This window comes from Mobula birostris, chromosome 31 (assembly GCF_030028105.1).
Source record: "Mobula birostris isolate sMobBir1 chromosome 31, sMobBir1.hap1, whole genome shotgun sequence".
NCBI lineage: Eukaryota > Metazoa > Chordata > Chondrichthyes > Myliobatiformes > Myliobatidae > Mobula > Mobula birostris.
Window position 1 is genome coordinate 5,006,371 of NC_092400.1, and position 27,857 is coordinate 5,034,227.

Here is a 27,857-nt window from a genome sequence, read left to right on the forward strand (position 1 = left end):
TCATAATCTAAAAAAAAAGTGTAAAAACATTCCTCAATTCTCTTATTAAGGCACAATATTTGACATCAGTGCATCAGTAGACTTTTTAGTAGTCCATCTACTAAATATTTGTCTCCTTGTTTAGCCTAGGTTATACTCCTTTCCAAACGTTTTGTATTCTCTTCATACCTTGCTTTCCCACCCATTTTTGCACGTCAAGCGATTTAGCTACCAAATGCAGAGTTATAAAAATTTGATTGATTTTCACCTACTTCTGCTGTGCCAAGTGGACTCCAGGTCCGGAAGATTACTAAACTGGAACTCTTGCTTTAAGGGAGTGGCTTAGGAAGGCACAGTGGAAAATTGAGACAGAAGGGATAACGTAAAGAAGGGAAAGAGTAAATGGGATAACGTAAAGAAGGGAAAGAGTAAACTGGAGCTCAGGAAAGTTAATGAAACTCCCTGTGCTATAGATTGGGCACTGTGCCATGTTCAGGCTGCTGCCATAGCAATCACTAGGACAACAGCGCAGCCTGTTGACTAAAGTGCAGTACAGTACGCATAAATCAACGTGAGAGAGGAAGTGTAGGTAGTATCAGTGAGTATCCTTCATTCTAGATATTGTTCCTAACTTTATGTGTAATCCACTCACTTTGACAGTTAGTGAACAACACTTAGATCCAATTTCTATTTGTAAATCAGATGCACTCAGCGTGCAATAATGAAATAATTACATATATGAAATCTGACGGAGAAATGTCATCCACATTAGAGTAAAATGCAACAGGAATTGACCAGTCCTGTTTCCGGGTAAGCTTGGACATTTGATGGGCACAAACACTACGTGAAATACATTTTATGCACAATTAATGCATTATCAATTTTCCAGTCTCCAAGAAACCAACATTCACCATCTACTCTCTTCCTTTTAATGTACTTGTACCTCTAGTTTTCTGTTCTGATATTTCTGGCGAATAATTAATTTTAGGCCTGTTAATTTTGTTTTAGAATCCTTTGGATTTTTTTTAAAGATCTTGCAAGTTTCTGGGATGCTATTTAATTGGCACAAAATACATGGTTTCTTTTAATGTAATACTCTCCTTAACTTCCTTACTTAGCTATGGATGGATTATTCTTCTTGTAAAACTTTTCCTCTATGATCTCCAGCCTTCAAAGGAGAAAAATGAGTAAAGGTCAGGGAGATCAGTGGAGCAGATTGTTAGTGGGGTGGACTTTGGGAAATATTATTACATGTAAAAAGGGTTAATTACTGAGCGAAGAAGACTGGGAACTATGTGAAGGTGAAGGGATATCTCAAAGGGCAGTGGAGACAATCAGTTGGGGAGCAGAGTTTAAGGCTTGCATCTTTCTTGAGACTCCCGTGGATGGTGAATTATTTCCACAATGGTGGTGTAGCAGTTAATGCAATCACTTTACAGTGCAGCGATCACAGATTGGGGTTCAATTCCTACCACTGTCCGTAAGAAGTTGGTACATTATCTCTGCGACCATATGAGTTTCCTCCAGTGCTTGAGTTTCTTCTCACAATCCAAAGGTCTAAAGGATAGGGTTAATAGCTTGTTGGCATGCTATGTTGGTGCCAGAAGCATAGCGGCACCTGTGGGCAGCGCAGCACAATCCTTGCTGATTTGATTTGAAGCAATTTATGCATTTCACTGTATGTTTTGATGTACACATGACAAATAAAGCTAATCTTTAATCTTTTGATTTCAAAAATAAGGATTTCATTTTGATTGATGATACTGTTTGGGCAAGGTAGTGCCAGTAAACAATGGTAACATTTTGCAGACAATTCACAAAACTATTTCTTCTTCTGAACTGTGATTGCAGCAGTCTGCAGCCTGTAATTTCCCTTTTAAGCCTGTACTTTTGAACAAACTAAATGATCTGGCACTTTTGTGATCTCCTGGGGGATTCGGCAAACTAGACTTTAGGGAGTGCAGGTAAAGCAGGGGTGGCCATTGCTGGGGGTTGACGCTACATTAAGGCCTGATGGCAGATGATGAACCTGTGGTCGGTGCCATTACTCTGTACCAATTTAAACACTGAGCAAGATGAAAATCATTGAGGAAGAGAGCAGATAATGAAGAGGTGTTCAGCACTGTCCCCGGTCTCCCTTTCTTTTCGTTGCTGCCATCGGGTGGGAGGTGCAAGAGTCCTGGCTCCAATGCCACTAGATTCAGGGGCAGTTGTTTCCCTGCAGCCGTCGGGCTGCTGGACGGGATTCACTCACCTCAGCGCTGAATGAGCTCTGCAGCTGTGAGCTCACTTTTGGGGACTCCGCAGTTAATGTTCCATGTGCTTTTGTTCATTTTTTTTTACTATTTGTGCGATTCGATCGAGGCGTCAAGGCCAAGGGCAAAGGGTGAACTGGTGTCCAGCTCACTACTCTGCGAGGTTTACTCGCTTCAACACTGAAATGATTCTGCAGTTGTGCTCTGCAACCATTGGCACTTGCCTCAGTGCTGAACTGGCTCAGTGGCTGCGGACTGACTTTCAGGGACACCATGGTTCATGTTCTGTGTGTTATTTGTTTATTTTTTTGTTGTTTGCATGATTTGTTCATTTTTATTGCATATTGGGTGTTTTATGGTCTTTGCTGTGTGGGTTTTTTTAAAAAATGGATTCTATTGTGTTTCTGTGTTTTGTGGCTACCTGCAAGAAGACAAACCTCAAGATTGTGCACAGTATACATACTTTGACGATAAATGTACTTTGAACTTTAATGGGCAGATGCACATCATATGCACAGAAGACTTGGATTAAAGATCTCTAAAATATTGTACCATTTCTTAATGCATGCATTACTAAATGACAATAAAAGAGGACTGTGTGTCCTCATAATCTAAATATGCTAGTGATGAACATCATAATTTTTTTTGGTAGAATTCTATTTTGTTGTGCATTAAAAATTGCATGTTGCATAGAATTTCTAAGACATACATTTTATTTTTCATGTGTGAAGATACTTGCAGCACAAAATCAGACAAATTAAGCACACCTTCCCCAGAGCCAAGGTTCATATTTCATGCATAAAAACCTCTAAAATTGTTTACGAAATGGTAGCAAAAGGAACTGAATGCTGAATTTGGGCAGGGCTTTAGAAAATTGGCTGAACGTTTGGGCAAAAGATAAGATGTGGAATATTTGTTTGATAGTCAAGAAATCTCTTGCCACAAAAAGAAAGAGGGGTGTAATGGATCAGAGTTAGAAGAACAGCTTAGGGGAGGTTACAGAGGTTATGTAGTGAAGCCTCGCAGTGATCGAAAAGGAAAGAAAGTGATTCTATATTTAACGCATCCAGAATTAGAGAAGTATTCTAGGTCAATGAAAGGAGAGCAGGCTAATGTAGGCTAGAATAAAGTTTTGTACTGTTTGGGAGTATAACAAAGATAATGATAGAAGAGAGCATGTGAATGATTAAGTTTAGAACTGAATACAGGCTCAAGTATATTTCTCATCAGCGAGATGTCTTACAGAAGATTGGATGCAGATAAGTTGTGAAGCAGGATATGTTCAATTATGGTTGACGAGAAGGTGGAAATTTGAAGCTTTGTTTGGGGTGAAAGATACTTCAAGGTTCCATAGATGTTCATTAGCACAGTCATTGGAAAGTGGATGAAGATTGTTACAGATCCAAGAGTGATGGTGTGATTCAATTGTTACATGTGGAGGTTTATAACATGAGTAGCTATAGGAGAAATGTGTAAGTTATGAATTTGTTTTCATAAAGGTTTCAGATTTTTTTAATATGGGAAATAAAAAGAAATGCGAGTCTTTGTTCTTTGTTGACAAGGGCTTAGTTTCAGAAGAATATCTATAAAAGCTAATGACAGGCCAATACGTAATAGCGGAAGAGTTAATGTACAGATTGAGGGAAAACAGAGTCCCAAGGCTCGGTTTGTGAGCAGATGCTGGAGCTAACAATACTTTGAAGGGAAGGAAAGTTGTTGCTATAGATGCACTAGGAGCTCTCTGGACAGAATCGGTGATGCCTGGTAAGAGTAACTCCTCAAAGCTGGGAAAAGGAAAAAAATGATAAAAGACATGGACAATTACATTAAACCAGGGAGGACAAGGAAGAATAATGAAGCAGAGTTATGGAGGTGGCCATGTGTTAATTTTAATAGAATTGAATTGATTTTATTTCTTACATCCTCCACATAGGTGAGGAGTAAAAATCTTTATGTTGCATCTCTGTCTGAATGTACAATGTGCAAATTATAGTAAGTTATAATAAATAGTATGTACAGTAAGATATACAACAGAACAGTCAGTATAGCTTTAGAAATACAATTGTGTCGGGGTGAGTTAATCAGTCTGATGACCTGGTGGAAGAAGCTGTCTCGGAGCCTGTTGGTCCTGGCTTTTATGCTGCGGTACTGTTTCCCGGATGGTAGCAGCTGGGACAGTTTGTGGTTGGGGTGACTCGGGTCTCCAATGACCCTTCAGGCCCTTTTTACGCACCATTTGCTGTAAATATCCTAAATAGTGGGAAGTTCACATCCACAGATGTGATGGGCTGTCTGCACCACTCTCTGCAGAGACCTGCAATTGAGGGAAGTACGGTTCCCATAACAGGTGGTGATACAGCCAGTCAGGATGCTCTCAATTGTGCCCCTGTAGAAAGTATTTAGGATTTGGGGACTCTTGCTGAACTTCTTCAACCGCCTGAGGTGAAAGAGGTGCGGTTGTGCTTTTTCACCACACAGCTAGTGTGTACAGACCAGGTCTATACATTTGGTCAGATCAGGCTTAAGTGTTGTAATGAACCTGATGAGTGAATGCACAACGTCATGGAACTAGGTAGTAAAGTAATTTCATACATACAGTCATATAGCACAGAAACAGGTTTTTTGTCCCACTAAGTCTGTGTCAACTGTCAACTCTCCATTTAAACTAATCTAATTACTTATTTTCCTCACATTCCTATTCAATGCACCCAGATTCTGCTAGTCACTTATACATCAGAGGAAATTTACAAGTGATCTACCAAACAGCAAGTCTTTATGATGTGGGATGAAATCTAGTCATGTGAAGGAAACTGACATAGCCGGAGAAAGAAAATGCAAACTTCACACAGACAGCACACAGGGTCAGGATTGGACCCAGGCTAATGAAGTTAGGAAATCACAGCTCTATTAACTGAGCCTCTCTACTATTCAGGAATACTGAAATGCTGATAACGTTTTAAATTATCAAATTTTAAGGCAAATATTTTGAACTGATTTTTTTGAGTAGATATCAATGACAACAGCTGGAAAGATATTGCAAAGAATGATGGTTCACTGATTAGAAAGTGGGTATAGAGAGGGTCAGGAAAGAAGGGAGTCCCATAAAATAAATCATTTTGTAGTCAGTAAGGGAGGGAAAAATGCAAAATATTTAGACAGGGAGATGGGTCAGAGAAAGCAGGCGCTGAAAAAGTTGCCTTAATGGAGTCAATCTTGGGAAACTGTGAGCTTATTGCATTGGATATGAGATGGAAAGACAAGATGCAGAAGTTTGAATGGATCTCTTTTAATGCTGAAGAGGAACTTGGGATTTAATTTTTTGTATTCAAACTATTTTAGAATAGCTCACAGTTCTGGCAGAGAATAAAGCATAGCAAACTTGAAATGGTTAAGCATTATATAGCAACTTAAGAGAAGGGGGGGTCAGTGTGCCAAGTTTTATAATTTTAATTATTTTACATTAACCATAGTAAATTAATTTGAAAGCATAGAATAGTGTACAAAAGATTATCACATAACTTTAAAAAAACACTGCAACATGTTAACATTGTACAAGGCAAAAATAAGTTATTTACAGAACATAAATCACACATTGTTTCTGACACAGTTCCCAAGAGTCAATGACACTTTAGTAATTTATTTGCCAAAAGATTTATAATGCAGTGGAGCAGATTCTGACTCTGTTTGATATTTAACCTTTTGCTTTACTTACATAAGGCAGCATAAATTCAATTAGTAAGATGTCAACCTTTAAATCTCTCTTCAAGTTAATCATACATTAAAGAATCAACAATTGGAGATTTATGCAGGGGACTTTTTCTCCCCAACAGGAATATACTAAGGTGACATCAGTGAGAGCATCTACACATAACATTTTCCAAATTCCTCATGATACCTCAATCACCAGATAACAGAAAATTCTGCAGTAATTAACTTGCTTATCTGTTACATCTTCAAAGAATGAAAGCAAACAGGATATACACAAGAGATTCTGCAGGTGCTGGAAATCTAGGGCCACACATACAAATTTTTCTAGGAACTCAGCAGGTGAGAGAAGAACAAACAGTTGACGTTTTGGATTGAGAGTGTTGCCTGATCTGCTGAGGTCCTCCAACATCTTGTCTACGTTGTCAATAGGATTTCTCTTTTCCTAAAACTATAATATCTCTACGTTATTGTGTTACGTTTTTCGAAATATCCTTGATAATAGATTACAGCATTCCTAATAGCAAACGTGAGGCCAACTATTTTACTTCGTGCCCCCCTTTTTTTTAAATAGTGTTATATTTCCAGTTTTCTCATTCTCCTGCAGCTCTACAGAATCCAGCGGATAGTGTACAACAGATGCATTCACTATCCCTGCAGCTACTTCCATTAGCACCCAATGATGCGGGCCTTTAGCCCTGTTAATTTAGTTATTTTTTTACCCACAATAATAGATACTGTTTTAAATTATTCATTTCCTATAACTCCTTGATTATCTGCACGTATTATTGGGGGATGATTTAGTGTCTACCAGGGCTAAATCCCCATGTCTAGATCCCCACATCCATCCACCACTTTTAGCTGCTCTCGGCTTTTTAAGATACGGTAGAGCCAAAAGAATAAAGGTTAAGAGTTAAAAAGAAGAAGAATGAGCACCACAGAGGTAGACAGGGTGCACTGGGAAGGCGTCCTGCAGTTTACCGCCGAACCGGGGTCGGCGTCCCATTGGCTGCCGGTAACCCCTTGGCGACCCCAGCGCCGCCTCTCCATAGATACCGAGTCTTACCAACCAGCCGCCATTTTAACATCGGGCTCCCGGGGTGGCTGGACTGGGCGGCAGGAAAGGCGACTGAGCGTTGCTGAGGGAGAGACCCGGGAGGGGGGAGAAAAAAGCTCGAGGCGTTGGCCGCTAGCGGTCTGAAGTTAACTCACACACCTCCTCCTCCCCCTCACCCTTTCCCCGTCCCTCCCTGGGCCGCTACTGAGATGAGCAACTCGGATAACCAGGCGGACGGGAACGAGATGAAGAAGCAGGGCGGCAGCGTGCTCAATAGGATAAAGAGCAGAAAGAACCCAGAGCCCGATGGCTTGACTCCGGTCACCGAGGCCGAGCTGCTGCAGAAGGACTGCATCAACCCGCTCAACGTGCTGTGCCTACAGAGTGCCACCGAGAGTAAGTGTCGGCTCCAACCTCGCAACCGGCGGCCGGTGGGTGGTTGTGGGTGTCCAGCGGTTACCTTCAATTAGGCCCCGGACTGGTTCCCTATCAGAGCCCAGCACTAGGGCCAAGTGTTTGATAACCTAACTGCAGTGAATCTCCTCCTCCCCATTTAACACCCTTGATGCATGTTCGTGTTAAATTAGTATACCCCGATTAAAAGAAGCCGCGCTGCCCATTTGCTTCAGAATTAGCGATTCGCCGTAATACGAGGTCGGTAGTGAGAAGGGTCGTGGAAGATGTCTAGCCATGAAGCCACCCCTTTCTCCATTATCAACTCTTTTAAAGATAAATGCTTTGTTCAGTTGAATTTCCGCAGTGGGCAAACTGTTAAATTAGCGTTACATGTAACTTTAAATACAGTTGCTTATGCAATAGGCGTTAGTAAATACCTTACTTAAGATATTTATTAACGCCTATTACTACCGCCGACAGCAGCTCGCCAGAGTCTTCTGTCCTGGGCCAGTCTTTCAAGTTGTCCCCAGGTACAGCCTATCTTCTTGGTGTACGTCTTCTGGGCGAAAATCATTCCTCTCCCAGAGATGAGGTTTTTGAAGATGCTTTTGGCGTTTCTATAGCTATGAATTTTTTACGGATTGGGGTAGCTAGCCCCATATCCGACCCTCCTTTCGTACCGGGCTTGAGCCCGTTCATGGCGGAGTTGGATAATTAGGAAGTAATCTGTTCTATAAGCAAGACTATTGCAGACATCCAGACAAACTGCGAATCGTGTGGGGAAAAGTTACAATTTTGGCCTTGGTCAGTACTTCAAAATTACTTTCATTGTTGTGTCTTTCACTTTAATCATTGCTGATTCAATGTTGACTATTTAATGGATATAATGAACCTTGTGAACCATGCTGTTGGAAAGTGATTTTTAAATTCAAAATTTGAAACACCTTAATTATAGTGAACTTGTCATAACATGGTTTCTTTTGCTTCCTTCCCTTTCCACTAAAAGACGGAACTTAATTTACAATTCACTGCCATACACTTAACGTTATTTAAGCATTTTCTTTGATAATGCGGGTACAGACTAGTGATAAGTAATGAACCTTGGAAAAAGTAGAAATGAAAGCAGCATTTGCAGCATGCCCATGCATTTTCAAGTTATTTCAACAGCTGTGCATAATGTTTTTCCTTTTTGGTTAGCACCTCCTTGTAGAGGTTACAGAGCAGCCATAAGTGCACGAAAGCCAAATATAAAACAGTTTCTGGGTCTCTGTAAAGCTGACTTCAACATGATTAGCATTCAAAAGGGAAGCTTAAAACAGCTTCTAAGATCCTGTTTCGAAAAGGTTGACTTCTATATGACAGAACAAAGTCTGCCCATCAGAAGCCAGAAATATCTCAATGTATAAAACAATAGCAGTACAAGAAATACTGCAGATGCTGGAATCTGGAGGAAAATACACACTGTTGGGGGACATAGTGGGTCAGGCTGCATCTGTAGAGACAAAAGGATAGTTGGAATAAGGCATTCATCAGTAAAGTAGAAATAGAATAAAGAAGTGAGAGGAAGTGTGAGGCAGGAGCTGATAGGTGGAACCAGGTGAGGAAGGATATGATGGACAGATTGAGCCAGGTGGGTGAGAGGTGGAGTTGGGCTATGGTGGCTAGTGGGTGATTGATAGTGACAGATAAGAGTGGGTGGAAGGCAGATGAAGTTTGACCTGCTAAATTCCTCCAGCTTTTTTTTTGTATAAAACAACAGATTTGTGTTTGGTGATCAAAGGACAATTTAACATGATGTGGGACTGGGAGATATAAAGATGGAAATAAGGAGTCAGAAAAAAAGTTAGTGATAGCAAGATCAATACAATCCTACAGATTTTGTTTGGGGGGTGGAATTGTTTGGGACCTCATTCTTATTTATTGATGGCCTGTTGAATCTCTGCCAATTCTATTGGTCAGGTTCCCCCACTTATTTTCCTGTAACTGTTCTTTCTTGCATATGTGTCAATTGTCTCAATTCTCCTGCCACACACCTATACAGTAATTTACAGTAGATAATTAACCTACCATCCAGCAGATCTTTGGGATATGGGAAGAAACAGAGGAGCTAGGGGAATTGCTTTTAAAAATTACAACAGTAATATTGTATTTGGTAAAACAAGGAAATGGCAGGCATGTTAAATAACTAGATTTCAAAATATTTACATTGGAGTAAGACATCCCATGGAAACTACTGTTAAATCGGATAAAGGAACTCTCCAAACTTGACTGAAATAAAATTAAAAATAATTAAGAAGATAAAGATACTGAAAATAAATCCTCTGACCAGATGGTTCCATTCTGAGTGTCCTAAAGGAAGTATTTTTATTTAATCCTTCTGCCCTTGACTCCTCCAATCTCATCACAATACTTGCTGTTGTTCATGGAGCTCTTTTCCTCTAAGATTGAAGCAGCCCCCCCCCAGATCAAACTTTGTAATTCATTATGATCACCTTTCCCTATTTTCTCCCCCTCCCCCTACCCCCCTTCTTCATGCTCATCTTGTACGCATGATCCATCTACTATTTTCTTGACTTTATTTCCACTAAACTGCTAACCATTCAACTTCTCTCTGGCTCCAGGTTTAGGTATTAAGTTTTCTTTCAACAGTTATTATACCAGTTTCTTCAAGTCTGTCACCCATTTAAAATTCTTTTTGGAAACCACACCTCATTTGTCTGTTTCTTGAAAGTTTTTAAATGTGATGTAACCGCTCAGATTTTATGCCCCTCATTCCAAGAGTTGAATTCTTTCAATAAGGTTTCTGTCCTGCCAGAGTACTGCCAAGTGTTGTGAAGTTTCACAGCACATGTATCCCTGCATGTTGTTTAGCTGTAGTCATGGTCAAAGTTTCCATTCTCGTGTCTACAGAGTATACAACCATGCTTCATATACGTGTTGTTGCCACTGAGCCCTACCTCATTGTTACCAGTCTACTATCTTTAAATTGTATGGCTGCTCATGGGAGCTGAAATTTCTTCTTTGGAATATTCAGAAGTCTGTTGTTTTCAGACCCCAAGCTCTGTTCCCTAAACGTCAACTACATTCTCTCCCTGGAATCTCAGGAACTGAACCAGCTAGTTTGCAATATTAGTGTAACACCATTGACCTCAAGATGACCCTTAATAAGCGTATCCATTCTTTTACCAATGATGTTTGCTGGAAAGCCCTCCATCCTAGCTCACCTCCCACCGAATATCTTATGTATTCCTTTGTTCAACTGTTTTAAAGTACTCCTGGTCACTCACCTTCATTCTACCCATTGCTAAGTTGATGTTACTGAAAATCCTTGTCCTTTTGCCTTGACACTTCTTATCCACCCCTCTCTGGTTCCTTCACTAATTATAAGGATTTCACACTTGCTTTCATGTCTGCTCTGCTCCATATCTTGGTCATTTTTTCCAGGACTATGCCTCGCTGATCTGGCTGCCCTCTGAGCATTCCCAAGTTTAAGTGTTCCACCTTTAGCAATGCTTTGAGTTGCCAAAATCTTAAAAACCATGACTCCCTTCCATTATCTCTCTACCTTCCTTTAAGTTTTTTTTTCCCTTAGAAGTTACCCTCAGGCTATGCTTTTAATCAAGTTTTTATTTTTTGTGACTTTAAATTTTAGAAGGGGCTAGGAATATTTTGCTATGTTAAAAGTGCAACACTTTTGTTTTTGGAGGACAAACAGCACATTGCGTATACCCAATAAGTTCTTTAGAGTATCTTTTTTGATTAGGTGGTTGAACAATGCCACTTTGCCATTTAAGTAAAGAGGATCAATGCAGGGATTTGTAGATCAGTTAGCTTAGTAGCTTTTGGGAAATTACTGGAATCTGTAACTAAGGACTAAGCATCTTGGGAGCATTTTTACTGAATAGAAAGCGAGCAAGGAATCACGTGGGGAAAGCCACAGCTATTAAACCAATCAAATGTTTTTTAAGGCGACAGGAAAAGGGCTTGAAAGGGGGAAAAAATGCAAGGCTATGGTGAGAGAGTGTGGAAGTGAGATGAGATAGATTGCACATTGAGTTGACATGGGCACAATGGGCCAAATGGCCTCCTTCCATTCTGTAACCTTTGAAATTCTGGCAAATGCATATGTTAAGGAGTTGTACAGCATATAAACAGGTCTTTGGTCTCTTGAGGGTGTACTCGTAAAGCACTTATTTTATTTTCCTCTCATTTCCATCAAATCTACTCTGACCCTACCATTGGTCTACTCATTAGGGGCAACTTATAGTAGCCAACTAAACTAGTAAACTGAAAGTCCTTGGGTTATGGAAAGAAACTGCAGCACAGGAGGAAACCCATGTGATCACAGAACATTGCAATTGTGTGACGCTATCCAATGCTCTATTGTGCTGTGGAGTTAACTATTAAGTGAACTGGGAACTCCTATATCACATTCTAGAAGGTATTTGATGAAGTCCCTGAAAAGTCTATCAGCTAACATTAAAGATCGTAGAATTAAAAGAAAATTGTTGGCTAGGTCAGGGAGAAATGAGGCTTACAGGAGATAATGGGCAAATACACGAAAAAAAAATCAAACTACTTAGATGAGTGAGAAATTCATATATTCAAATTTTTCAGAAACTCAAAGATGAATAGTATTGTAAGAAGTGTTAAAATATAAAGAAATATGAATAGATGAAGTGAATGGACAAAGCTGTGACCAAGTAGGATCAAACATTAATAGATTGGAACATCAGTAGTTGTTTGGTCAGATGACTTAAATTTTCTATATTCTAGATTTGCGCAGGAAATAAAGGGAAGCTACTTGTCCATTTAGTCTAAATTGGCTCTTCCAGCAACCTAATTAATCTTGTTCCCTTTACTTATTTCCCTGTAACCTATTCTCTCTCATGATGATCACTCCACACCTAACTATACCAAGGGTAATTGACAGTGACAATTAGCATATCAACAAATATGCCTTTGGGATGTGAGAGGAAAGTGAGGACAACCTATGGGGTCGTAGTGAGAATGTGCAAACTCCATGTACATTACTGGAGGTTAGGATTGAACCCAATATGCAGGAATTATAAGGCAGGAGTGTTACCTGTTGCACAACTTTGCCACCTTTAATGGTAAAGAAAGTTCAAAAGACCACATCACCTACTCTTCACAGGTTCTGTTGAGTAAAAACTTTTTAACACAGAGCGTTGTGGTTCTGTTGAATGCTCAGAAGGCAGTGGAGGCCAATTCTCTGGATTCTTTCAAGAAAGAGTTAGATAGAGCTCATAAAGATAGTGGAGTGAAGGGATATGGGGAGAGGGCAGGAAATTGTGGATGATCAGCCATGATCACAGTGAATGGCGGTGCTGGCTCGAAGGACTGAGTGGCCTTCTCCTGCACCTATTGTCTATTGTCTGTTGTTCTTGATTGTTCGAGTTATACTTTTGTTTTGGTTTTATGGAAGCTGTATGCAGCAATAATATTGTTACTGCCCAAAAATTAAAAACAAATCTGTTATTTAAATTTGCATCAATGATTAAATAAGTTTGGCAAAATCATTTTGCACAGTCATTACTTATTATAAATAGATGCAAGAGTGTGAAGCATAGTAATTTAAAAAATTTCGTGATTTCTGTATTGTTATTTGTGTTGGCTTATTTGAAGTAAACGGAGCTGGATCAGCAGTGCCTTGTCTTTGCAAAATAAATGTTTTTGTTTATATTTTCTAAAACTGAGTGAAAGGGTATTTTCTACTATAATCATGATTACATTTTTGAATGAGGAATAAGTTTCTTAGTGAACAGAATAAGTACTCTGTGTGTAAATTTGATAGTAAGCATGCATTACTCGCCTCTTTCACCTCTTTCGAGTTAGCCAGACTAATCTTGAGGGTTGTGCTTGTATTTTCAGTTCAGAAAATCTGCTTCTGATTGCAGTGGAGTTATGTCTGTGGAAAATGCATGCTTATATATAATGGAGTCATGATATATTCTATGTAGTAAACAGCTGCTGACAATTACCATGCAGATTATATATAAACGGTTTGATGCACTAATGAGATTCCATGATGAAGCAGTTTTGGGAGAGGTGATAAAGCTCAAAAGAAAATTGTATATGGCGTTCTTTAACAGACTGTTCTTAGATCATTGAAGAATTTTTTGAGTAGAGTCTGCTTGTTGCACCCTTGGTGCTGAAAAGTTGGAATACATCCAAGATAATTTGATTGTCTACCTTCATTTCGAAAGTTAGAATTATTTTCTTTCAAAAACTGTGCTGAAGGACTGCCTGATGATTGTTTTCTGCGTTAATCTTGTGATAGCTGCAATTTAGTTGATCATTCTGATACTGAGATAGAAGATGTCTTAGTTTGCAGCTTAGTGAAATTAGTGCGTAATATTATGGTTGAGAGTTGCAGAAGGCAGTTTTCTTCAGTAGATTGATATCAGTCCTTATCTCTGATCAGCATGTAATGGACGTTTTAAGTTTTTATTCATTATGGAGAACTAGCTGTTTAACTTGAGATATTTTTCATGGCTTCCAACATCAGTGTTTATTTACTTTGCATTATTTTCTTTGATAGTATTTAGCAAAGTTAACTTGACATTTGGTAGCTAATTGAAGCTGCACCTGCTGTGAATTACTGTGCATTTCTGGCCTATAATTTACAAACTTGTACATTTGGGCATGAATTTTTTGTCATTTAGTGCTACTGAAAGATTGATTTAAGTGCATTTGTTAAATGTCAGAGACTTGGCATAGCACAAAGTAACAAGCTATCAAATATTCTGAGCACATACGTTATTAAAATACAGTAATCACAATGACATTAACACTGCTCAACTAAATTTAGCTAAATGTGGGAGTGTGATTGGTTATAGAATCAGTAAATCAGTGACTGCACTTATAATGTATTGCTTTCAGATCAAAGGAGAAAATTATGCTTACAAGCTGATTAGTTATCACAGCAGGAATTTTGTTTCAGATTGGCACCTTTCTTGAACTTTTTAGTCCTTTCAACTCAACAGTCTTCTATCCTTAGTGTGTTACATCGTACTCGCTTTCTGGAAAGGTTGGAGATTTGATTGTTGATGTCTCATTCTATCTTTTGATATTTCATGAGGGGCCAGAGTTTTGTGAGGAGGTGGAGTCAAATCTATTTCAGCATAAGTAACATTAAGCTTATGCTGAAATTATATATGCCTTGCGGCTATATCCACTCATGGGGAAGGTTTTGGGAGTAAACCCTGAGGGAAAATCTGGAGCTGGAGTCCCTAGGCAGTCTCACGTTGAGTTCAACGCTGTCTGGCAACTCCTGCAATGCCACTGGCGCCAAACTATATCTGTCTCTGTACCTTTGAATTCACTGGCTGTATGGGGGTTGTGGAAGTCTGCTTCACAGGCTGGTTCTCCATATTGTATTGTCTTGGTGTGCATATGTCAGCTAGGATGCATCCATGATGACCCTCAACCAATGGAGGCGTCAAACTTACTTTGGCCTAATGGAGATGGTTACCAGCATCTTTTGGCAGCTGAATGAGGCATGGCTTTCAAATGTTCATAGCATTCTGTTGTACTTGATTAGTTGGTAGACTGTTTGTTTATCATTCTTAGTATGTTTAATCTACCATCACACTCCCAAGAAAAATCGCCCCAAAGTGAATTATTGCTTGTAGCATAAATGTGAGAATAAACCAAAAAAATACTGGAAATGCTGAGCAGATCACGCAGCATCTGTGGATGGAATAGCAGAATTAAAATTTCAAGTTGATGATCTTTCATCAGAACCATCATGCTGTGATTCGATGCTGCTAATCTAAAACTACTATTGTTAACAAAGTACATATATGTCACCATATACGATCCTGAGATTCATTTTCTTGTGGACATTCACAGTAGGTGCGAGAAACATAATGGAATCATTGCAGACTGCCCCAAATAGGATGGGCAAACAATCAGTGTGCAAAAAGAACAAACTGCAAATACAGAAAGGAAAATAAAAGAAATAATCTGTAAGCAATAAATATTGAAAGCATGAGATAAAGAGTCCATAGGATGAAGGAAGCTGAGTGAAGTTATCTCCTGAATAACCTCAAAAGCCTGATTGATGGTTGAGGGGTAATAACTGTTCTTGAACCTGGTGGCATGGTTCCTGAGGCCCCTGTACCTCCTTCCTGATTGCAACAGCAAGAAGAAAGCATGACCTAGATGGTGGTGGGCCTTGACAGATAACTGCTTTTCTGTGATAGTGCTCCTCGTAGATCTGTTTAACGGTGGGGAGGGCTTTACCAATGGTGGGGACTGGGCTGTATCCATTACTTTTTTTTCCAAGGACCTTGGTATTCCCATACCAGGCTGGGATGCAGCCAGTTAGTATGCTCTCCACTGTGATTCTACTGATGATTATTCAAGTTTTAGATGTCATGCTGAATCTGAGCAAAAAGTAGAAGTGCTGCAGTGCCTTTTCTTGTTCGATTATTTCATTACTGGGCTTATTTTATATGCTTAGCATGGGAAGATTTCATAAAGATGGAATTATACTTAAATTCAAGTTCTGAAATAATCATATGTGTGTCACCACTTGCAATATTCTGTTACATTTGGAAAGTTGCTTACTGTTCTTAAAGCACTACATTGTGATCTATTTGTCAGTTTAATAAAATACTGACTGACAATGTTGACTTTACTATATTTAGCTTAGTGAAATTTGGGGTTTGAGAATCATAAACTGCAGCTACATGGCGGGCAGGGTGTGTTGTACATTCTTTTACTAATTTTGAAACTGGAATGAGAAAACTAATGCTAAATCTTCACTGAAATCCTGGCTCAAGAGTGTGCAAAACCTTGTCTGAAATAATCATGGAGCTTTAATTTTTGGTACAGCCAGTACCTGTAATGTATTTGTACAAAACCTGATGATGATTGCGATTTCAGAAATCCTCTTTGTCTGCTGAGCCTTGATTCTCTCAGTCTAAATATAACCTTGCTAGTGCTTGAGGTCACTCCAAATAGCTCACTGCAATCTTGCCAGGTTGCAAGTGAGAACTCAAGTTCAGGGTCCTATGTTGTCATTCATTTTGATGTTAATTAGTCTGGACTAGTGCCATGACAATTTATTAGTTAAGAAAATAAGTCATTTACAAACAACTTCAGTTAAGCACAAGATGATAGTGGTGTAGCCCGACAAACTGAAAGGCATCTTGCAGTGCAGTTATGTACAGCACACATTTATAGGTTTTGTGTATCTGAAAAGACAGTATTTTGAACTGTACCAAATCACTATGAAGCAGTAAGCAATATGAACAATAATAAGACCACCTCTACTGCATCTCCTTTGTCTACCCTGCCTGTAATTTCCTCAAAGAGTTGCAGTAAGTTAGTCAGGCAGGATTTTCCTTTCAGGAAACCATGCTGGCTTTGGCCTATCTTGTCATGATTTAAGGGAATCCCATAGTATTAGAGAGCATTGACTAGATCAAGTTTTTATAGCAACATTTTAAGTTAGCTATGTGACATCATGGTAATTTGTGAGATGTTTTAATTATTTAAAATGTATAAGTGGAATTCATATGGCACTTATTTCTCATAAGTGGTAAATTGAATTATTGTAGTCTAGGAGAAATAACATTCCTTTATCGAAAGAGATTTCGGGGGAAGGTGTAGGATGGGTAAATTTAAGCAAAGAAGCAACATTTAGTAGCAATAACTTTTTTTTACTATAATGGACACTTAACATTGTCTCTTGTTCCCTCATTCCTACCACCATAAGTATCTGTACTTGCATTGTAAAGAAGCTTAAATGTTCTTTATTATTATTTAATGAGGCAATTGTGTAGTGAAGGCCTGGTGGTGAATTTTTATCCCAATTCAGTTTATTCTAAATTTAAATATAAATGTCCTCCATATAACAGCGATGTGAAAGAATAAGTGAGAAACTTGGTTTAAAAATGTATGGTGTTGTAAAAAAACAATAAACTTCATAGTTTCCAGAATGGTGTATTTGGATACGTATAATTCTCCGTAACTTCTGCCACCTCCAACGGGATCCCTCCACTAAGCACATCTTTCCCTCCACCCCCCCCCACTTTCAGCAGGGATTGCTTCCTACGTGACTCCTTTGTCCATTCGTCCCCCCCATCCTTCCCCACTGATCTCCCTCTTGGCACTTATCCTTGTAAGCGAAACAAGTGCTACACATGCCCTTACACTTCCTCCCTCACTACCATTCAGGGCCTCAGACAGTCCTTCCAGGTGAGGTGACACTTCACCTGTGAGCCGGCTGGGGTGATATACTGCGTCCGGTACTCCCGATGCGGCCTTCTATATATTGGCGAGACCCGACACAGACTGGAAGGCGGGTTCGCTGAACACCTACACTCTGTCTGCCGGAGAAAGCAGGATCTCCCAGTGGCCACACATTTTAATTCCACGTACCATTCCCATTCTGGTATGTCTATCCACGGCCTCCTCTACTGTAAAGATGAGGCCACACTCAGGTTGGAGGAACAACACCTTGTATTCCCTCTGGGTAGCCTCCAACCTGATGGCATGAACATTGACTCCTCTAACTTCCGTTAATGTCCCACCTCCCCCTCGTACCCCATCCATTATTGTCCATCCTCTGGGCTCCCCCCCCCCCTTCTCCCTAGGCCTCCCGTCCCATGATCCCCTCATATCCCTTTTGCCAATCAACTGTCCAGCTCTTGGTTCCATCCCTCCCCCTCCTGTCTTCTCCTATCATTTTGGATCTCCCACTCCCCCTCCCACTTTCAAATCTCTTACTAGCTCTTCTTTCAGTTAGTCCTGACAAGGGTCTCGGCCCGAAACGTTGACTGTACCTCTTCCTATAGATGCTGCCTGGCCTGCTGCGTTCACCAGCAACTTTGATGTGTGTTGCTTGGTGTATTTGGATGTTGGATCTCTAATTCTAACCTCACTCCTTCTGAACCACTGCTCTCCACTCTCCGCACTAAATCTAACCTCACCATTAAATCTGCTTGGTAATGTCTATTATTTTGACAGCAGTTTGAAAGTGCGTACTACTTTCCAATTATAAATATCAGCAAAAAACTGGCTAGATACTTCTCTTGTGTGTTTCCTTTGCATAGAGTTTTCTTCACTGTTAGTAGTGCTTTTCTTTGGTGTTGCCACGTTCATTAATTGTTTGAACCAGTGGTGCAATACGTACTAGAATCACTGCATCATCCTTGATTGTACTATGCTGTTAGTTAAATATATATTAGAGGTCATGGGGTAATGCAGGTGTTCGTTGCAGTGAAATATGTTTTCCTTTTCCAATGTCATTTCTGTTTCTTTAAATAAAAAATCATGTATGCAAGTCTGCCTTTAATGCAACTTTAAATACACTGTAGCCACTTTATTCTGTACACCTGTACATTAATGCAAGCATCTAATCAGTCCTGTGGCAGCAACTCTGAATAAAAGCATATGGATGTGATTACGAGATTCATTTGTTCAGACCAAACATCAGAATGCAAAAGAAATGTGATTAAGTGACTTTGACCACGGAATGATTGTTGGTGCCAGTCAGGGTAGTTCAACTATCTCACAAACTGCTGATCTGAGATTTTCATGCACGGTAGTCTCTGGAGTTTACAGAGAGTGGTGCGAGAAACAATAAACGTCCAGTAAGTGGCAGTTCTGTGGGTGCGGTCAGGAGAATAGCCAGACGAGTTCAAGCTGACAGGAAGGCATCAGTAACTCAAAAAAAAACACAAGTTACAACACTGGTCTGCAGAAGAGCATCTCTGAATGCACATGTCAAGTTTTGAAGTGAATAGGCAACAGCAGCAGAAGACCACACTGACTTCCACTCCTATACCCAATAAAGTGGCCGGCCACTGAATGATATGTGCAGTAGTGGATTGCAAATGCTCAAAACCAAACTACTTTGATTACGAATAAATGTTTAGGCAATGTAGAAATGTTTCTGTTTTTGACCTCTAGTCAGAACTGGGAAAAGTTGGAAAGAATCATTTTAAGTTACAGAGAAAAAGATGAGGAAAGAACAGTGGGGAGGTTTTCTGGTTGGGTAGAAGGCAGGCAAGATTGAGTGAAAGAAATGATGGCTGAGAGGGGTTAATAAAGAAGGTGAACCAGGTATAGATGAATGAAGTGCAGAGGAGGGGTAAAAATGAATGTTGAAAAGTCAGATATAAAACTAGGATGGCTAATTGTCTGTAATTGCTGAATTTGATATTGATCCGGAAGTCTCTAATGTATTAGGTTTTTAAAAAAAATTCGAAGTAAATTTATTATCAAAATACATAGGTCACTATATAGAACCCTGAGATTCATTTTCTTGTGGGCATGCACAGTAAATCCAAGAAACACTGTAGAATCAATGAAAGACTGCACCTGACAGGACAGACAAACAGCCAATGTGCAAAAGACAATCTGTGCAAATACAAGAGGAAAAAAAAGTAAGCAATAAATATCAAGAACATTAGATGAGGAATCCTTGAAAGTGAGTCCATAGGTTGTGGGAACAGTGATGGGGTGAGTGAAGTTGTCCCCACTAGTTCAAGAGCCTGATGGTTGAGGAGTAATAATTGTTCCTGAACCTAGTATGGGTCCTGGGACTCCTTTACTACCTTCCTGATGCTGACAGCAGCAAGAAGAAAGTGTGGTCTGGGGTGGTGGGGGTCCTCAATGGTGGATGCTGCTGTCCTGCGACAGTGCTCCGTGCAGATGCGCTCAATGGTGGGGAGGGCTTTACCTGCGATGGACTGAGCCGTATCCACTACTTTTTGTAGAATTTTCCATTCAAGAGCATTGGTGTTTCCATACCAGGCCACAATGCAACGAGTCTGTATGCTCTCCACTGCAAATCTAAAAAAGTTTGTCAAAGTTTTAGATGTCATGCCAATTCTTTGCAAACTTCTGAGGAAGTGGAGGTGCTGTTGTGTTTTCTTTGTAATTGCAAGATTCTTAATTCTTTGTAATTGGATAATAAGGTGCAATTTCTCATGCTCAGGTTCAACTCGCGGAAAGTATTTGGTCCAGATGGGATACCTGACTGAGTACTAAAGACCTGTGCTGAAGTATTCTCCAATACCTTTAACCTCTCATTTCGGCAGTCTGAGGTACCCACCTGCTTCAAGCAGGCTTCAATTATATCAATGCTGAAGAAGAATATGGTTATTTGCCTCAGTGACTATTGTCCAACAGAACTTGCATCAACTATGATCAAGTGTTTTAAAAGGTTGGTGATGAAACATGACAAATCCTGCCTGAGAAGCAATTTGGATCTGCACCAATTTGACTACATACACAACAGACCCACAACAGATGCTATTTCATTGGCTCCTCACTCAACCCTGGAACATCTGGACAGCAATAATGCATACATTGGGATGCTCTTTATCAACTACAGCTTGGCATTCAATACTCATTCAATATCATCTCAAAACTAATCAATAGTCTTTAAGACTTTGCCCTTAATATCTCCTTGTGCAATTGTGCAGACCTGGGTCAGTACAAGAAAACTAGGTATGACTTGCGGAGGGCTATTGCAAGAGTGAAGGAACAACTCTGAGCGAGGTCGGAGCTTACATTGAATGCACATCAACTCTGGCAGGGTTTGCAGAGCATTACACCCTACAAAGCGAAACCCAGTGGCATGAATGGCAGCAATGCTTCACTACCAGATGAGCTCAATGGCTTCTATGGCCACTTTGAAAGGGAGAATATCACGTCGTCTGTGAAGATCCTTGCTGCACCCGGTGACGTTGTGGTCTCTGCCTCAGAGGCCGATGTTAGGCTATCTTTAAGGAGCATGAACCCTCGCAAGATGGCAGGCTCCAATGGAGGTACCTGGTAAGGCTATAAAAACTTGTGCCCTGCAACTGGTGGGGGTAGTCAAGGCCATTTTTTTACCTCTCAGTGCTACTGTCAGAAGTACCCCCCGCTCCAGAAGGGCAACAATTATACCAGTGCCTAACAAAAGTAGTGTGAGTTGCTGTAATAACTACCTTCCAAAAGCACACACATCTATGGTGATGAAATACTTTGAGAAGTTAGTCATGGCTAGAATTAACTCCTACCTCAGTGAGACCTGCAATTTGCCTATCGCTACAATAGGTCTATGGCAGACGCAATCTCAATTGCTCTATGTGGCCTTAGATCACCTGGACAATACAAACACCCACGTCAGGATCCTGTTAGTTGACTATAGCTCAGTGCTTAACACCGTCATTCCCATAATCCTGATCGATAAGCTACAGAACCTGGGCTTCTGTATCTCTGTCTGCAATTGGATGCTCTACTTCCTAAACAGAAAACCGCAATTTGTGCCAATTGGTGGTAATAATTTCTCGCTGACTATCAACACTGGCGCAGCTTAGGAATGTCTGCTTGGCCCATTGCTCTACTCTTTGTGTCCATGACCCATACCCATGACTCTGTGGCTACGTGTAGCTCAAATGGCATTTATAAATTTGCTGTTGATACAGCCATTGTTGGTAAATCTCATGGATTCAAGAGGGCACATAGCAGTGAGATATACCTGCTAGTTAAGTGGTATTGCAGCAACAACTTTACACTCAATATCAGTAAGACGAATGAGCTGATTGTGGGCTTTAGGAAGGGTAAGATGAGGGAACATGAACCAATCTTCATGGAGGGATCAGAAGTGAAGAGAGTGAGCAATCTCAAGGTCCTTTGTTTCAAGATCTCTGAGGATCTAACCTAGTCGCAACATATTGATGCAGCGATAAAGAAAGCAAGACAGCAGCTATATTTCATTATATTTGAGGAGATTTGATTTGTCACCTAAAACACTCAAACTTCTACAGATAGGTGGTGGGTGCGTGCAATGCACTGCCAGTGAAGGTGGTAGAGGCGGATACAATGGAGTCTTTTAAGAGACACTTAGATCAGTATGTGGAGCTTAGAAAAGTAGAGAACTATGTGGTAGGGAAATTCTAGGCAGCTTCTAGAGTAGGTTACATGGTTGGCAAAACATTGTGTGCCAAGGGGCCTGTAATGTGCTGTAGATTTTCTCTGTTCTAGGTGTACTGTTGAGAGCACTGTGAAAGGCTGCATCACTGTTTGCTGTGGTGGTGGTGGGGGGAAGGTACTGCACAGGATCGAAAGAAGCTACAGAAAGTTGTAAAAGTAGTTATCTCCATCTTGGGTACTAGCCTCCATAGTATCCAAGACCTCTTCAAGGAGTGGTGCCTTGGAAAGGTGGCGTCCATTATTAAGGACCCTCATCATCCCAAGACATGCCCTCTTCTCATTGTTACCAGCAAGAGGAGGTACAGAAGCCTGAAGACATACATTCATCATTTCAGGACTGTCATCCGATTCCTAAATGTATATTGAACCCATGAACACCACCTCACTTTTTTAAAATTTCTGTTTTTGTACTACTTTTTTAACTTAACTATTTAATATACATATTTATACTTTGATTTAGTTATTTTTCTATATCGTCATATATTGCATTGTACTTCTGCTGCTAGGTTAACAAATTACATGACATATGCCGCCAATATTAAATCTGATTCCAATTCTGAATTGGATTCTTGATTTCCTCACTTGCAGACTCCAATCAGTTTCGATTGGCAACAACATCTCCTCCATGATCTCCATCCATGTTATCATTTCAGAGGACCTGTCATGGGCCCAGCACATAAGTGCAGTTACGAAGAAAGCATGACAGCTCCTCTACTGCCTTAGAAGTTTGCGAAGATTTGGCTTGACATCTAATATTTTAACAAACTTCCTGGCAGGGAGATTAGCGAGGGCTACTGAAGTGACTTTAAACTAAAATGGTTGGGGGTGGGAATCAAATTAAAGAGGCTAGGCAAGAGGAGGTTAGTTCACAACAGGGGGATGGGAACCAGTGCGGAGAGACAGAGAGGTGTAAAGTGAGGGTAGAAGCCAAAAGTAGTAAGGAGAAAAGTAAAAGTGGCAGGCCGACAAATCCAGGGCAAGCATCAAAAAGGGCCACTTTTCAACATAATTGTATAAGGGCTAAGAGAGTTGTAAAAGAGCGCCTGAAGGCTTTGTGTGTCAATGCCAGGAGCGTTCGTAACAAGGTGGATGAATTGAAAGTGCAGATTGTTATTAATGATTATGATATAGTTGGGATCACAGAGACATGGCTCCAGGGTGACCAAGGATGGGAGCTCAATGTTCAGGGATATTCAATATTCAGGAGGGATAGACATGAAAGAAAAGGAGGTGGGGTGGCGTTGCTGGTTAAAGAGGAGATTAACGCAATAGAAAGGAAGGACATAAGCCGGGAAGATGTGGAATCGATATGGGTAGAGCTGCATAACACTAAGGGGCAGAAAATGCTGGTGGGAGTTGTGTACAGGCCACCTAACAGTAGTAGTGAGGTCGGGGATGGTATTAAACAGGAAATTAGAAATGTGTGCAATAAAGGAACAGCAATTATAATGGGTGACTTCAATCTACATGTAGATTGGGTGAACCAAATTGGTAAAGGTGCTGAGGAAGAGGATTTCTTGGAATTTATGCGGGATGGTTTTTTGAACCAACATGTCGAGGAACCAACTAGAGAGCAGGCTATTCTAGACTGGGTTTTGAGCAATGAGGAAGGGTTAATTAGCAATCTTGTCGTGAGAGGCCCCTTGGGTAAGAGTGACCATAATATGGTGGAATTCTTCATTAAGATGGAGAGTGACATAGTTAATTCAGAAACAAAGGTTCTGAACGTAAAGAGGGGTAACTTTGAAGGTATGAGACTTGAATTAGCTGAGATAGACTGGCAAATAACACTTAAAGGATTGACGGTGGATATGCAATGGCAAGCATTTAAAGATTGCATGGATGAACTACAACAATTGTTCATCCCAGTTTGGCAAAAGAATAAATCAAGGAAGGTAGTGCACCCGTGGCTGACGAGAAATTAGGGATAGTATCAATTCCAAAGAAGAAGCTTACAAATTAGCCAGAAAAAGTGGCTCACCTGAGGACTGGGAGAAATTCAGAGTTCAGCAGAGGAGGACAAAGGGCTTAATTAGGAAGGGGAAAAAAGATTATGAGAGAAAACTGGCAGGGAACATAAAAACTGACTGTAAAAGCTTTTATAGATATGTAAAAAGGAAGAGACTGGTAAAGACAAATGTAGGTCCCCTACAGACAGAAACAGGTGAATTGATTATGGGGAGCAAGGACATGGCAGACCAATTGAATAATTACTTTGGTTCTGTCTTCACTAAGGAGGACATAAATAATCATCCAGAAATAGTAGGGGACAGAGGGTCCAGTGAGATGGAGGAACTGAGCGAAATACATGTTAGTAGGGAAGTGGTGTTAGGTAAATTGAAGGCAGATAAATCCCCAGGGCCAGATGGTCTGCATCCCAGAGTGCCTAAGGAAGTAGCCCAAGAAATAGTGGATGCATTAGTGATAATTTTTCAAAACTCGGTAGATTCTGGACTAGTTCCTGAGGATTGGAGGGTGGCTAATGTAACCCCACTTTTTAAAAAAGGAGGGAGAGAGAAACCGGGGAATTATAGACCGGTTAGCCTAACGTCGGTGGTGGGGAAACTGCTGGAGTCAGTTATCAAAGATGTGATAACAGCACATTTGGAAAGCGGTGAAATCATCGGACAAAGTCAGCATGGATTTGTGAAAGGAAAATCATGTCTGACGAATCTCATAGAATTTTTTGAGGATGTAACTAGTAGAGTGGATAGAGGAGAATTAGTGGATGTGGTATATTTGGATTTTCAAAAGGCTTTTGACAAGGTCCCACACAGGAGATTAGTGTGCAAACTTAAAGCACACGGTATTGGGGGTAAAGTATTGATGTGGATAGAGAATTGGTTAGCAGACAGGAAGCAAAGAGTGGAAATTAACGGGACCTTTTCAGAATGGCAGGCAGTGACTGGTGGGGTACCGCAAGGCTCAGTGCTGGGACTCCAGTTGTTTACAATATATATTAATAACTTGGATGAGGGAATTAAATGCAGCATCTCCAAGTTTGCGGATGACACGAAGCTGGGCGGCAGTGTTAGCTGTGAGGAGGATGCTAAGAGGATGCAGGGTGACTTGGATAGGTTGGGTGAGTGGGCAAATTCATGGCAGATGCAATTTAATGTGGATAAATGTGAAGTTATCCACTTTGGTGGCAAAAATAGGAAAACAGATTATTATCTGAATGGTGGCCGATTAGGAAAAGGGGAGGTGCAACGAGACCTGGGTGTCATTATACACCAGTCATTGAAAGTGGGCATGCAGGTACAGCAAGCGGTGAAAAAGGCGAATGGTATGCTGGCATTTATAGCAAGAGGATTCTAGTACAGGAGCAGGGAGGTACTACTGCAGTTGTACAAGGCCTTGGTGAGACCACACCTGGAGTATTGTGTGCAGTTTTGGTCCCCTAATCTGAGGAAAGACATCCTTGCCATAGAGGGAGTACAAAGAAGGTTCACCAGATTGATTCCTGGGATGGCAGGACTTTCATATGAAGAAAGACTGGATGAACTAGGCTTGTACTCGTTGGAATTTAGGAGATTGAGGGGGGATCTGATTGAAACGTATAAAATCCTAAAGGGATTGGACAGGCTAGATGCAGGAAGATTGTTCCTGATGTTGGGGAAGTCCAGAGCGAGGGGTCACAGTTTGAGGATAGAGAGGAAGCCTTTTAGGACCGAGATTAGGAAAAACTTCTTCACACAGAGAGTGGTGAATCTGTGGAATTCTCTGCCACAGGAAACAGTTGAGGCCGGTTCATTGGCTATATTTAAGAGGGAGTTAGATATGGCCCTTGTGGCTAGGGGGATCAGAGGGTATGGAGGGAAGGCTGGTGCAGGGTTCTGAGTTGGATGATCAGCCATGATCATAATAAATGGCGGTGCAGGCTCGAAGGGCCGAATGGCCTACTCTACCTATTTTCTATGTTATGTTTTCTATGTTTTTCTATAGATGTATAGTGGAGAGTATATTAACTGGTTGCATCACAGTCTGGTATGGAAACACCAATGCCCTTGAAAGGAAAATCCTGCAAAACAGAGTGGTTAGTCCACAACGGATAAAGCCCTGCTGTCCATTGAGCACGTCTACATGGGGTGCTGTTGCAGAAATATAATTTGTAGGACTCTGACTCTAAAACTGGATTAGGCTTGTATTTGTGGTAAGGTATAGTGTCTCTTATGAGTTCGTATTTTAAAGCAAGATTTTGGTGAATGATGTTTGCCACTTGATTGTGCCTGTGTAGGTAATCAGATTGAATTAAACTGCTATAGGATCCTGTAACATGTCAGATTACTTCTGGTTTCTCTTGGCATTTTCTGTATTTATCGTCTGAATTTGTTGGTTCTTTATTATGCATTTTTGATTTTTTGTGTTAGCCAACTGGTCCTGTATTGCCACAAGGAATCCTACTGTTACTGGGAAGCGGTCTCTCAACTCTGAGCCAGGTGTTGGATGTTCATTGTTAACATCTGGTCTGCTCAGACCATAGGGATGTCTTCCATCGAAGGTCATTCTCTTCCATTGGTTAGTTTTTTCTTTTGTAATGATAATTTCTTCTTTTTTCTGGGTTGTGCTTTCATTTAAGTTTAATGTCTTGAGCTTGTTGGAATTGCACGCGCTCACATGCGATGCTGAATCATGTTTTCGTTGATGAAAGTATCCTTAGGAGTTTTATCTGACTGTTGTGTAAATTTTGAATGTCTGTTATTCCTCTTCCTCCTATTGTCTTGGGTAGTGTTAATCTAAGTGTGTTCCAGTGTATACAGTGTTTTCCAAAATTTGTTATTTCAATTTTTATTTTTCTTCGTATGTTTTCGCAATTGGATCAAGATATTATGTCAAAAGAATATGTTAATGTGGATATAGTGGAAGTGCTTATTGCCTTTATGTTTTTACTATTGAGATCAGTTTGGCAGATTTTCTTGAGCCTGAAATAAATTCTTTTATGTTTTCCTTTTATTGCACTATGATCTATTTTGTTTGCTTGTTGATATCCCAGATACTAATGTTGCATATTCATCGATTAGTTTTATCGTATCCTGCTGCTCTGTTTTATATTCTGTTAGCTCTATTGTACTTTATGTTTAACGTTTTGCACTTGTGTAATCCAAAGTACATCTTTGTATCATTAGAAAATACTTCTACCATTTGAGTTAGCTTTACTAATGGAGTATTAATTTCAGATCATCCATGTTTCAAGGTATAACTTGTTTGGTTGTTTCTGATCCGATACCCTATTTTCATCCTATTCAGCAAATTAGAGAGTCATCCTGGAAAATCTGTTGTAATAAGAGGTTGTTCTTTTTTGATTGCTAATAGGTAGTATGATTATACTAAGCCTATGCTTCATCAGGTGTTGTAGGAATTTCACAAGTATTGGGTGTTTATAAGTATTGCCTCTAACTTTCACTATGCCTTTAAATTCACTTGGTCCATCTTTGATACTGCCCTCACTTTTCTTGATCTTTGGAGACAAACTGTCAACTGACCATCTTTTATAAGCCCACTGA

General features: G+C 40.3%; 1 protein-coding gene across 1 annotated transcript in view; it reads left to right on the forward strand.

Annotated features, from left to right (window-relative positions):
* The first annotated feature begins 7,011 nt into the window (after positions 1-7,011).
* unc119b (unc-119 lipid binding chaperone B) overlaps positions 7,012-27,857 on the forward strand; it is a 64,246-nt gene continuing 43,400 nt past the window's right edge. Inside the window, exon 1 of the mRNA XM_072247595.1 lies at positions 7,012-7,392. Within this exon, the coding sequence (XP_072103696.1) occupies positions 7,206-7,392 (187 nt within the window). The 5' untranslated portion in view covers positions 7,012-7,205. The remainder of the gene's footprint in view (positions 7,393-27,857) is intronic.